The sequence below is a fragment of the Lethenteron reissneri genome, chromosome 56 (assembly GCF_015708825.2).
Source record: "Lethenteron reissneri isolate LAM-NWPU_2019-01 chromosome 56, ASM1570882v1, whole genome shotgun sequence".
Lineage (NCBI taxonomy): Eukaryota > Metazoa > Chordata > Hyperoartia > Petromyzontiformes > Petromyzontidae > Lethenteron > Lethenteron reissneri.
In genome coordinates this window covers 4,632,871-4,645,570 of record NC_083834.1, presented here as the reverse complement: position 1 = coordinate 4,645,570, position 12,700 = coordinate 4,632,871, and the positions used below count along the sequence as shown (strand labels likewise).

The 12,700-nt window shown below is 50.6% G+C and overlaps 2 protein-coding genes across 3 annotated transcripts in view; both read right to left on the bottom strand.

Annotated features, from left to right (window-relative positions):
* SERAC1 (serine active site containing 1) overlaps positions 1 to 7,136 on the bottom strand; it is a 34,975-nt gene extending 27,839 nt beyond the window's left edge. The window contains exons 1-3 of one of the 2 annotated variants that reach the window (XM_061574687.1): positions 6,999 to 7,136; positions 2,116 to 2,203; positions 403 to 439 (exon numbers count right to left, since the gene is read on the bottom strand). In XM_061574687.1, coding sequence (XP_061430671.1) covers positions 403 to 439; positions 2,116 to 2,203; positions 6,999 to 7,085 — 212 coding nt within the window. In that variant the 5' untranslated portion in view covers positions 7,086 to 7,136. Of the gene's footprint in view, positions 1 to 402; positions 440 to 2,115; positions 2,204 to 5,745; positions 5,855 to 6,998 lie in introns of those variants that run through there. The other variant, XM_061574688.1, reaches the window with a different exon arrangement.
* A 4,898-nt stretch (positions 7,137 to 12,034) lies between these two features.
* LOC133357025 (uncharacterized) overlaps positions 12,035 to 12,700 on the bottom strand; it is a 34,521-nt gene continuing 33,855 nt past the window's right edge. Inside the window, exon 13 of the mRNA XM_061574766.1 lies at positions 12,035 to 12,177. Coding sequence (XP_061430750.1) covers positions 12,035 to 12,177 — 143 coding nt within the window. The remainder of the gene's footprint in view (positions 12,178 to 12,700) is intronic.

The window sequence follows — 12,700 nt, the reverse complement described above, 5'->3', positions numbered from 1 at the left end:
TAGCGTCGCCGGCAATAGAGGGACCGACTATGAAGAGCGCTAGCGCCGATGGGGCTCGTTAATAAAGAAGTGCCTCCAATCTTACTGTCTCCGAGTTAGTCACTACACTAATATAATAACAAAAATAAGATTTTAATTGTAGATTTGAAGTTTTCGTGACTGCAAGGATCCACACTCTTTGGTTCTTTCGGTAAAGTCACGTGGGTGAAAATAATAATAGAATAAAAAATAAAAAAGTGATTTAATTTAGTTGTTTTCACTTTTTTTTATTATTATTTTCACCTACGTGACTTTACCGAAAAAACCAAAGAGTATAATATTTTAACTTGATACAAACAGCACCTAGAGTGAAGTATCTTCACAAACATCATAAAAATAACAGGAACTGAACAGCCATCTTACCCTGCAATCACCGATCCTGCTAGAGCCGCATATTTCCCTGCAAGGCATAAAGACAACAATATTAACGGAATCAACTTGGAACGTACCACCGTAGTTTCACATTCGGAGGCAATGTCGCTGTGTCTTTCGAAACCCGGCTGGGTACAGGTACGGGTAGCCGTTTGCAACCCTGGTGCGGCCGGGTACGGGTACGGGTAGGCCGTGAGTCACTGGTGAGTAACCGTTTGTCACTCATTTCGGGTAGGGTATGGGTAGGGAACGGGTACCCGTACCCGGCCGGGTACCCGTTCCCTACCCGTACCCGGCCGGGTACGGGTACACATTTGCGACCCTGGTGCGACCGGGTACGGGTAAGGAATCAAAACCCGTTTGCGACCTCTGGACCGCACTAAAGGCCACCAGTCTCCGTCTGTGGCCCGCGGGTCTTGCAATGAAGGCCACTGCCCTCCTGCGTCACAGATCAATCCCCCTGTAACAGCCGCGTGGTTAACGCCAATAGCCGACACAGGCTCAGCGGTAGCGAGCGTCTCTCTCAGCCTCATGGTTGCGAGTTCATCGTGAACCTCATGGCGGGACCCCCCGGGGTCTCACAGGCCCCCGGCTCTCGCGTGATCTGCGCTGCGACGTCATTTTACGTCTGATGAAGGCGAACCCCGCGGCAATCTCTTCCTCTCGACGAGCTCTACACGACGCGCTGATCAAAGTTTCAAAGTTTTGTTTACGACTACGGTAATTTTGGCAATGACGGGTGCTTGGTGAAGAACGAAAGGATTGAATTCTGGTGGGTAGCGGCATTTGTGTGTGCGCGGTGGGACGGAGTCGGCAAAAATAAATTTACTAATTACGATTTTTCAATTCCTTTTATTCGGGAGCACGGGCTCCCGCCATAAGGTTCTTATTTAATCATCCCGATTGAGGCGGTTAACTCTGCCCATCATCATTCAGGGGGTCGATAAACTTGTTCCACTTTGTGTGCAAGTGAACAGCGGTTTCCCTGTGGACAGACTCACCCTTGTCACAGGAATGTGTAATTCCCACCAGGAGGATGAACGGCAATGTCTCAACGCTCGTTAGGGCAGCAAGAGATCACGGTGGACTTTATGTTCACATGAATGATTCTATTATTACACTGGTCAACAAAAAAAAAACATTTTTTTCTGGCCTGGACTTTTGCAGCTGTTCTAGACTAATTTCAGGGTGCATATTCCAAATCTGATCTCAGATTTGCTCTATCACATCTCATTTTTATGCTATCGGCATACCCCATTTTCATTGATTTTACCCGAAATTAACTCTGTTACTTATGATTGCAAGTTGTTGCGAGTCAGTGACTGCTTTAGTGTAAAAATATGGTGCTGTTTTTTTAGGATAGTGTTTATAATATAATTTTATGTAGATAAATAAGGAGCTGTATTTTTAGGATAGCGTGTTTATAATATCATTTTATGTAGATAAATATGGTGCTGTATTTTTAGGATAGTGTGTTTATAATATCATTTTATGTAGATATCCACATTTATTTAATATTTTTCTTCTGCAGTTTTTATTGAAAATGCAATATTTGATATCTCAAAAACCTGATGTGATAGACAAAAACTGATGCCAGATTCGGAATCAGTACTTTAAACCCGTTGGAATACCTTATGCCAGAAAAAGTGCGTTGACCAGTGTTATAATCAGGCATCGCAAGCGTCTGCCACGTCCATCACTTACTCAGCGATCTGCGCGATTTGACTTTGCAGCTGAGCGGGGTCACTGAGAGAAGTCGGGAGCAGATGCGACCGCCGCTCATGCTGCAGACCTACACACACACACACAAAGATAAAGACCCCCCACGTAGCCTTAACAGACTGTACGGGCAAGTGCAGTTTGCGAGCAGCACCTATGAAGGTCGGCACGGCACACGAGGGGGTGGGTGGCCAGCACCACGCCCGACCGCCTTTGTCTCCCCAGTGGCGATGTTTACTACACACCGCACCAGGTACTCATTTGAGGCCGAGTCGACCTAGGGGAGGATCAATGACCGGTTCAGATAATCGTCACCGGTGTTGGCCGTGAGCGGGAATCGAACCCGGGTCGCCGGGTTCATAGCGCAGCGTAGCGCTAACCGCTACACCACCGCTCCCCACCTATGGCACACACACACAAAGACAAAGATCCCCCGTGTAGCCTTAACAGACTGTACGGGCAAGTGCAGTTTACGAGCAGCACCTATGAAGGTCGGCACGGCACACGAGGGGGTGGGTGGGTGTGTGGCCAGCACCACGCCCGGCCGCCTTTGTCTCCCCAGTGGCGAAGTCTACACACCGCACCAGCTACTCATTTCAGGCCGAGTAAACCTCGGGGACCTACACCTCCCCACGACGTCACACTATCCCGCTTGGCTACCCAGGAAAGCTTCAATGACTCTCAAAAATCTTTGTCGGGTTGGGTCCTGTCAACGCTTTCGCAGCAGAGGTCACAAACGGGTTTTGATTCTTTACCCGTACCCGTACCCGGCCGCACCAGGGTCGCAAACGGGTACCCGTACGGGTAGGGTACTGGTATCGGGTACCTGATTGCGACCTCTGGGATGAAGCCATGTTGCAGGCGCGGGTGGGTTGATTCTAGGAACTTAAATTGTGAGAAGAGACAAGACGTTGGGAAATGAGTGACAATCACAGTTACTCACCAGTGACTCACGGCCTACCCGTACCCGGCCGCACCAGGGTCGCAAACGGCTACCCGTACCCGGCCGGGTACGGGTAGCCGGGTATCGGGTAGGGTACGGGTATCGGGTAGGGTACGGGTATCGGGTAGGGTACGGGTATCGGGTAGAGTACGGGTATCGGGTAGGGTACGGGTATCGGGTAGGGTACGGATATCGGGTAGGGTACGGGTATCGGGTAGGGTAGGGTATCGGGTAGGTACGGGTACGGGTAGGTACGGGTATCGGGTAGAGTACGGGTATCGGGTAGGGTACGGGTATCGGGTAGGGTACGGATATCGGGTAGGGTACGGGTATCGGGTAGGGTACGGGTATCGGGTAGGGTACGGGTATCGGGTAGGGTACGGGTATCGGGTAGGGTACGGGTATCGGGTAGGGTACGGGTATCGGGTACCCGGTTGCGACCTCTGGTTCGCAGTTGGGGCGATGTTGTTGCTGTTGCTGCTTCTGCGTGTGACCCTAATTGAAGGTCATTTTTAATGAGTGCGATGTTTTAAGCAGTTACATTGTGTCTCGATTTAAAGCTTTCGTGACTGCAGGGATTCATCTTCTTGTTTCTTTCGGTAAAGTCATCACGTAGAAGGGAAGTAATAAAATAATAAAAATAAAACATAATAAAATAATTCTCATTCAGACGCTGTCTCCCCGACAGACCTGGTCTTCACCTGAGGACGGCTGCTTGCGTTGTGGCCGAAACGTCGTGAGAATTATTTTATTATGTTTTATTTTATTACTGTATTACTTCCCTTCTACGTGACTTTACCGAAAGAACCAAGAAGATACATTGTGTCTGGTATAGGAGAGAAACCCGGTGAAAACCCATACAGAACCCCATAGCCTGTAGCAGGCTGTTGGGGCAAGTGCTGTTAGCGAGCACCTTTGACGGCCAATGGGGCACACGCCCGGCCGCCTTTGTCTCCCCGAGTGGCGATGTTTACACATCGCAACAGGTTGCTCGTTTAAGCCTTGAGACGATACGGGGGGGGGGGGGGGGTCCAGGACCGGTTCAGAGAATCACTGATGCTGCTGTTGGTGGCCGTGAGCGGGAATCGAACTCGGAGATTTGCCGGGCTAAGTACAACATCGCTCCCCACACAACACACACACACACAACACACACACAACTCAACACACACACCATACACACACACAACATACACACACCGCACACACACGCACCACACACACACACCACACACACACACACCACACACACACACAGCACACAACACACACAGCACACAACACACACACCATACACACACAACACACACTCCACACACACACAACACACACACAAAGCACACAACACACACTCCACACACATACAGCACACACACCACACACATACAACACACACACACCACACACATACAACACACACACCATACACAACACACTCAACACACACACACCACACACACCACACACACAACACACACAACACTCCAGACCAGCGGGGAGAACACACACACCACACACACAACACATACAACACAACTCAACACACACACAATACACACAACACACACACAACATACCATACACACCACACACACACAACACACACACACAACACACACACACCACACACATACACAACACACACACAACACACACAACACACAACACACATACAAAAACACCACACACTCAACACACACACAACACACGCATAGACAACACACACACAACAACTTAACACACACACCATACACAACACACACACAATACAACACTCACAACACAACACTCTCCAGACCAGCGGGGAGAACACACACAACACACACAATACACACACAGCACAACTCAACACACAACACACAGACCATAACACACACACCACACACACAACACACACAGCAACACACACCCTACACAACACACACACACAACACAACACTCTCCAGACCTGCGGGGAGAACACAACACACACACAACACACACAACACAACTCAACACACACACAATACACACAACACACACACAACATACCATACACACCACACACAACACACACACAACACACAGCACACACACACCATACACACCACACACACACCATACACACACAACACACACACCATACACACACAACACACACCTCAACACACACACAACACACACACAACACACACCACACAACTCAACACACCTCAACACACACACACAACACACACCACACAACTCAACACACCTCAACACACACACACAACACACACACAACACACACCACACAACTCAACACACCTCAACACACACACACAACACACACCACACAACTCAACACACCTCAACACACACACACAACACACACACAACACACACCACACAACTCAACACACCTCAACACACACACACAACACACACACAACACACACCACACAACTCAACACACCTCAACACACACACACAACACACACCACACAACTCAACACACCTCAACACACACACACAACACACACACAACACACACCACACAACTCAACACACCTCAACACACACACACAACACAATCGCCACACAGTGAGAGACAGAGAGAGAGGGGGGGTGCCGCCTTAGCCGTGAGAGGCATGACCGTCACACTCTTGCGCACACGACGCAGCCAATGCACGTGGGCTGAACTTTCTTCGCACCGTACGTAGCCAACCGTTGCCGATCGGAGGTGCTGAGTGCTGGCTACCAAGCGGGTAGCAACAAACAGCACTGTCAAGATCTTAAATGTGGAGCTTTCGTGACTGTAGGAATTACTCTTTGGTTCTTTCGGTGAAGTCACGTATAAAGATAAAATAATAAATTAAATACTAGCATACTACGACGTTTCGATTGCAACACAATCAAATCATCATCAGGTATAAATGAAATAGCAACAAAAATCTAACCAGAAAACTATAGACGGACATATAAGCAGACAGATATCACCAAGATACATAGAGAGAGAGCAACACAGGCACAGAGAGGGAGATCGTCTCTGTGGCGAGGCCTTAAATAGACAGAGACGATCTCCCTCTCTGTATCTTGGTGATGTCTGTCTGCTTATATGTCTGTCTATAGTTTTCTGGTTATAATTTTTGTTGCTATTTCTTTTATACCTGATGACGATTGCTTGTGTTGCAATCGCAACGTCGTAGTGTGCTATTATTTAATGTATTATTTTATCTTTATACGTGACTTTACCGAAAGAACCAAAGAGCAATGTCAAAGAGTTGTACACAGAAACGAGTTATGGCAACACTTCTATTGAGTTGAGCAATGTTACGATGATGATGATGACAATGATGATGACGATGATGACAATGATGATGATGACAATGATGATGATGACAATGATGATGATGATGACGATGATGATGATGACGATGATGATGATGACAATGATGATGATGATGACGATGATGATGATGACGATGATGATGATGACAATGATGATGATGATGACGATGATGATGATGACGATGATGATGATGACAATGATGATGATGATGACGATGATGATGACGATGATGATGATGACAATGATGATGATGATGACGATGATGATGACAATGATGATGATGACAATGATGATGATGATGACGATGATGATGACAATGATGATGATGACAATGATGATGATGATGACGATGATGATGACAATGATGATGATGATGACGATGATGATGATGACAATGATGATGATGACAATGATGATGATGACAATGATGATGATGACAATGATGATGATGACAATGATGATGACAATGATGATGATGACGACGATGATGATGATGATGACGATGATGATGGTGACGACGATGACGACGACGATGATTGTACGGGAGAGATGGTGGCAGGCGTGAGACGGGGAGTGAGTTGTTGTGGTGGTTCTGTCGAGGCGAGAAGTATTTACCACGAGCCGCACGCCGAAACGCATCTTCGTGTGGTGAATGCACCTTGTACAGTAGGCACAAGGGGCCGCGGTGAACACGCGACGCATACAGTAGGCAGAGAAGGGACCGCGGTGAATGAATTACACAGTGGATTGAAGGGGCCGCGGTGAATGAATTGCACAGTCGATTGAAGGGACCGCGGTGAATGAATTGCACAGTGGATTGAAGGGACCGCGGTGAATGAATTACACAGTGGATTGAAGGGGCCGCGGTGAATGAATTGCACAGTCGATTGAAGGGACCGCGGTGAATGAATTGCACAGTGGATTGAAGGGACCGCGGTGAATGAATTACACAGTAGATTGAAGGGACCGCCGTGAATGAATTGCACAGTGGATTGAAGGGACCGCGGTGAATGAATTAAACAGTAGATTGAAGGGACCGCGGTGAATGAATTGCACAGTGGATTGAAGGGACCGCGGTGAATGAATTACACAGTGGATTGAAGGGACCGCGGTGAATGAATTGCACAGTGGATTGAAGGGACCGCGGTGAATGAATTAAACAGCGGATTGAAGGGACCGCGGTGAATGAATTACACAGTGGATTGAAGGGACCGCGGTGAATGAATTGCACAGTGGATTGAAGGGACCGCGGTGAATGAATTAAACAGCGGATTGAAGGGACTGCGGTGAATGAATTACACAGTGGATTGAAGGGACCGCGGTGAATGAATTGCACAGTGGATTGAAGGGACCGCGGTGAATGAATTACACAGTGGATTGAAGGGACCGCAGTGAATGAATTGCACAGTGGATTGAAGGGACTGCGGTGAATGAATTACACAGTGGATTGAAGGGACTGCGGTGAATGAATTAAACAGTGGATTGAAGGGACCGCGGTGAATGAATTGCACAGTGGATTGAAGGGACCGCAGTGAATGAATTACACAGCGGATTGAAGGGACCGCGGTGAATGTAACACTATGTAACACAATTTTTGTTCCTGGGTACTCAGTGTTATAATTTTTAATTGCTTATGCCTAAAAAGTATAGAAAATGGCGATTATTCCCGACAAACTTTCCTTTTGTGACCAGGACTTCACTGTGACTCGAAGGGACCGCGGTGAACACACCACCTTTCAATCGGGTCTGATGCAAAGGACCGTTGTAATACATCATTATACCCAAGTCAAGGGACCGCGATGAATGCGCCGTGCTAACTACTGGTTTACAGGAGGTCGTGGGGTCGATCCCGGCCCTGACACCTGTTGCTGTGTATTTGGAATTTGCGTGTCTCTCTCTCTCATCATCATCACGGTGGCTAGGAGATGTTAACTACCTCGCCTGGTATACAGGAGGTCGTGGGGTCGATCCCGACCCTGGCACCTGCTGCTGTATATTTGAAATTTGCATTTCTCTCTCTCTTCCTGTGGTCACGTGGCTTTTTCTCCACGTCCTGTTTATTAAAATAGCCTTACCAACGGTAATCCCTATTGAATAAACACAATAGACAGGAAGGACAAGTTCAAAGGGCTCGCATAATGCACATTCATAATGCACGTTGCCTCAATAATCACCACATATACGTCTCTATATAAGGAACGAAACAGGTGGACTTCACAAATCTGGCTGTCGCCTGATGAAGCTGGTTGTAATTACTGGCAAAAAATCGTACTCAGATTGTAAATGTTGTGGCTTGGCTCTCCAACACACAACCGGTGTGCTGTACTAGTATACTACACTATACACTACACTACTATACACTATACACTACACTATACACTACTATACACTACACTACTATACACTACACTATACACTACTATACACTACACTTTACACTACTATACACTACACTATACACTACTATACCACTACACTATACACTACTATAGCACTAGACTACTTTACACTACACTATACACTACTATACCACTACACTATACACTACTATAGCACTACACTACTATACACTACTATACACTACACTATACACTACTATAGCACTACACTATACACTACTATAGCACTACACTACTATACACTACACTACTATACACTACACTACTATACACTACTATACACTACACTATACACTACTATACACTACTATAGCACTACACTACTATAGCACTACACTATACACTACTATACACTACACTATACACTACTATACACTACTATAGCACTACACTACTATACACTACACTATACACTACTATACACTACACTATACACTACTATACACTACTATAGCACTACACTACTATAGCACTACACTATACACTACTATACACTTCTATACACGCACGGAAAACCCTCCCCGGAGAGGTGGTTCAAACCGAGTTAGGTGGTGTCAGTTTTGTTGCCAGATAAAAGGGTAAAAAAACCAATTCTCATATTTTTTCTTCTGGCAAATGAGGTTCCAATGGTGTGGTTGGAGTTGTCAGAGTTTTGGGGGATGGGGTGGGGGAGAGGGGTACGATGGGAGGAATTCACGGATTGAAACAGTCCACGCAACTCGACTTTACGCATAAGTGTGCACGTTGAACTTCGTTCGCACCGTACGTAGCCAACCGTGCTAATCAGAGGATGGGTGAGTTGTGTGGGCGAGTGACGATGCGAGTCCATGCATGTGTATTGCGAGCGTTAACGGGGTTCGCTGCTGGGCTCTGGCCCGATCACACGGCCCGGTGTATTGGGGGGCGGAGCCCGGTATGGGGGTCGTGTGGGAGGGCCCGCCGTTCACCTCGGGTCCAATCGGAAGCGAGGTGAACGGGGGTGGAGCCAGCAGGGCGCTATGGGAAGGCCGGATGTGACGGTCCGGAAGGGGAGGAGACAGGATCACGTGGTAAAGGGAATATAGGTGGGGTCCCGGAAGGGCTCCGGGTCAGTTGCTGGAGTGAAGAAGCTGGACCACGTTGGGTGGCCGGAGGGGATCCGCGCCATCAGCCACGTGGCTGGAGGGGCTTCGGCACGCCGTCGGCCAGCGGTGTGCGGAGTGGGGGAGCGGAAGGACTGACGAGGGGGCGCGTGCGGGGCGCGCGTGAGGAGACGCTGGTCCGCTGTCGGGACCAGCGGGGTGCGAGCAAGAAGCTAAATAAAGAGCAACGGAGACGAGCAGTGTGTGACGAAGTGCTTTATTACGCATGTGTAGTGTCAACGAGTCGGGGACAATGTTTGTAGGAGGCACCTTATTTATCAACACCGTTCACCGCCGACTCGTCCACACACACTCCCCACGGTAGCTCATGCCTCGGCTGTACACAACACGAGCCGTCTAACGTTGACGGCGCTGACTCAGATAGGCAGCAACTCTCCTGCACGACGACGAGACGAGTTGACTCCCAGGTTAGGGCTGTTGTTGTTGTTGTATCTCTGTGCGCCACCTACTCCGCTGCTTTGCGTCTTCGCTTTCTTCCTCCGGATGGACGTTGACGCAGAGCGGTGGCCGCGTTTGTTACGTGGAGCAGGGGGTGGTTGGTGGGTGGTGGTGGTTAGTGGTAGTGGTTGGTCGGCGGTGGTGGTGGGTGGTGGTGGTTGGTTGGCGGTGGTTGGTGGTGGGAGGGAGTGGTGGTGGTTGGTTGGTGGGAGGGGTGGTGGCTGGTGGTGGTTGGTTGGTGGTAGTTGGTGGGAGGGGGTCGTGGGTGGTGGGTCGTGGGTGGTGGTGGGTGGTGTTGTTTGGTTGGTGGTGGGTGGTTGGTGGTGGGTGGTGGTGGTGGGTGGTGGTGGTTGGTTGGCGGTGGTTGGTGGTGGGAGGGAGTGGTGGTGGTTGGTTGGTGGGAGGGGTGGTGGCTGGTGGTGGTTGGTTGGTGGTAGTTGGTGGGAGGGGGTCGTGGGTGGTGGGTCGTGGGTGGTGGTGGGTGGTGTTGTTTGGTTGGTGGTGGGTGGTTGGTGGTGGGTGGTTGGTGGTGGGTGGTGGTGGTGGGTGGTTGGTGGTGGGTGGTGGTGGTGGGTGGTGGTGGTGGGTGGTGTAGTTTGGTTGGTGGTGGGTGGTTGGTGGTGGGTGGTGGGTGGTTGGTGGTGAGTGGCGGTGGTTGGTGGTGGTGGGTGGTGGTGGTTGGTTGGTGGTGGGTGGTGGTGGTTGATTGTGGTTGGTGGTTGGTTGGTGGTGGTTGGCTGTGGTTGGTGGTTGGTTTGTGGTGGTTGGTTGATGGTCGTTGGTGGTAGTTGGTGAGAGAGGGTGGTGGATGGTTGGTGGTGGTTGGTTGGTGGTGGGTGGGTGGTTGGTGGTAGTTGGTGGTAGTTGGTGGGAGGGGGTGGTGGTGGGTGGTGGCGGTTGTTGTAGCGGTCAGCGCTACGCTGCGCTACGACCCCAGCGACCCGAGTTCGATTCACGCTCACGGCCACGAACACCAGTAGCGAATATCCGAACCGGTCCTGGGTCTCCCCTAGGTCGACTCAGCCTCAATTGAGTACCACGAGGGGAGACAAAGGCGGCCGGGCGTAGTGCTGTCCACCCACCTCCCTCCCCTAGCGTGGCCGTGTCGGCCTTCATTGGGGCCGTCCATAAATGACGTCACGCGATTTTGGACGATTTTTGACCCCCCCCCCCCTTCGTCACACGACGTCACAAAAGTCAGACCCCCCCCCCCTCAAATATGACGTCACAAAGCTCTGCCCCCCCCCCAGTGGACGAGCCGGCCGGGGGGCGGGGCGGGCGAGGGGGGGGAGTGAGGGGGGGAGCGAGGGGGGTGAGGGTGGAGCGAGGGGGTGGAGCGAGGTGGGGGTGGAGCGAGGGAGGTGGGGGGTGGAGCGAGGTGGATGGGGGTAGAGTGAGGGGGGGGAGCGAGGGTGGGTGGGGGTGAAGCGAGGGGGTGGGGGGGAGTGAGGGGGGGGGCGAGGTGGGTGGGGGTGGAGCGAGGGGGAGTGAGGGGGGTGGAGCGAGGTGGGGGTGGAGCGAGATGGGGGGTGGAGCGAGGGGGTGGAGCGAGGGGGGGAGCGAGGGGGGTGAGGGTGAAGCGAGGGGGGTGGAGCGAGGTGTGTAGAGCGAGGGGGAGCGAGGGGGGTGGAGCGAGGGGGTTGGGGGTGTAGCGAGTCGTGACGAGGTGCCATCACTGCACATCCGTCGTGCAGCTGCACGTGGCAGGGCAGTTTGTCTGCACGAAGGTTCCCCCCGAGCCGTCGTTCGCGCAGCCGTGGGCGCTGAACAGCTGCGGGCAGTTGCTGAACTGGTCCACGTAGGGGCACGGGTTGGCTGCGAAGATCAAGGGTGTGTGAGTCTGAGTGTGAGTGAGTCTGTGTGTGAGTCTGTGTGTGAGTCTGTGTGTGTGTGAGTCTGTGTGTGAGTCTGTGTGTGTGTGACTCTGTGTGTGTGTGAGTCTGTGTGTGAGTCTGTGTGTGTGTGAGTCTGTGTGTGAGTCTGTGTGTGTGTGTGAGTCTGTGTGTGAGTCTGTGTGTGTGTGAGTCTGTGTGTGAGTCTGTGTGTGTGTGTGAGTCTGTGTGTGAGTCTGTGTGTGTGATTGTCTGTGTGTGAGTCTGTGTGTGTGAGTCTGTGTGTGAGTGAGTCTGTGTGTGTGTGAGTCTGTGTGTGAGTCTGTGTGTGTGATTGTCTGTGTGTGAGTCTGTGTGTGTGTGAGTCTGTGTGTGAGTCTGTGTGTGTGTGAGTCTGTCTGTGTGTGAGTCTGTGTGTGAGTCTGTGTGTGTGTGAGTCTGTGTGTGTGTGAGTCTGTGTGTGAGTCTGTGTGTGAGTGAGTCTGTGCTGTGTTTCAGTCTGTGTG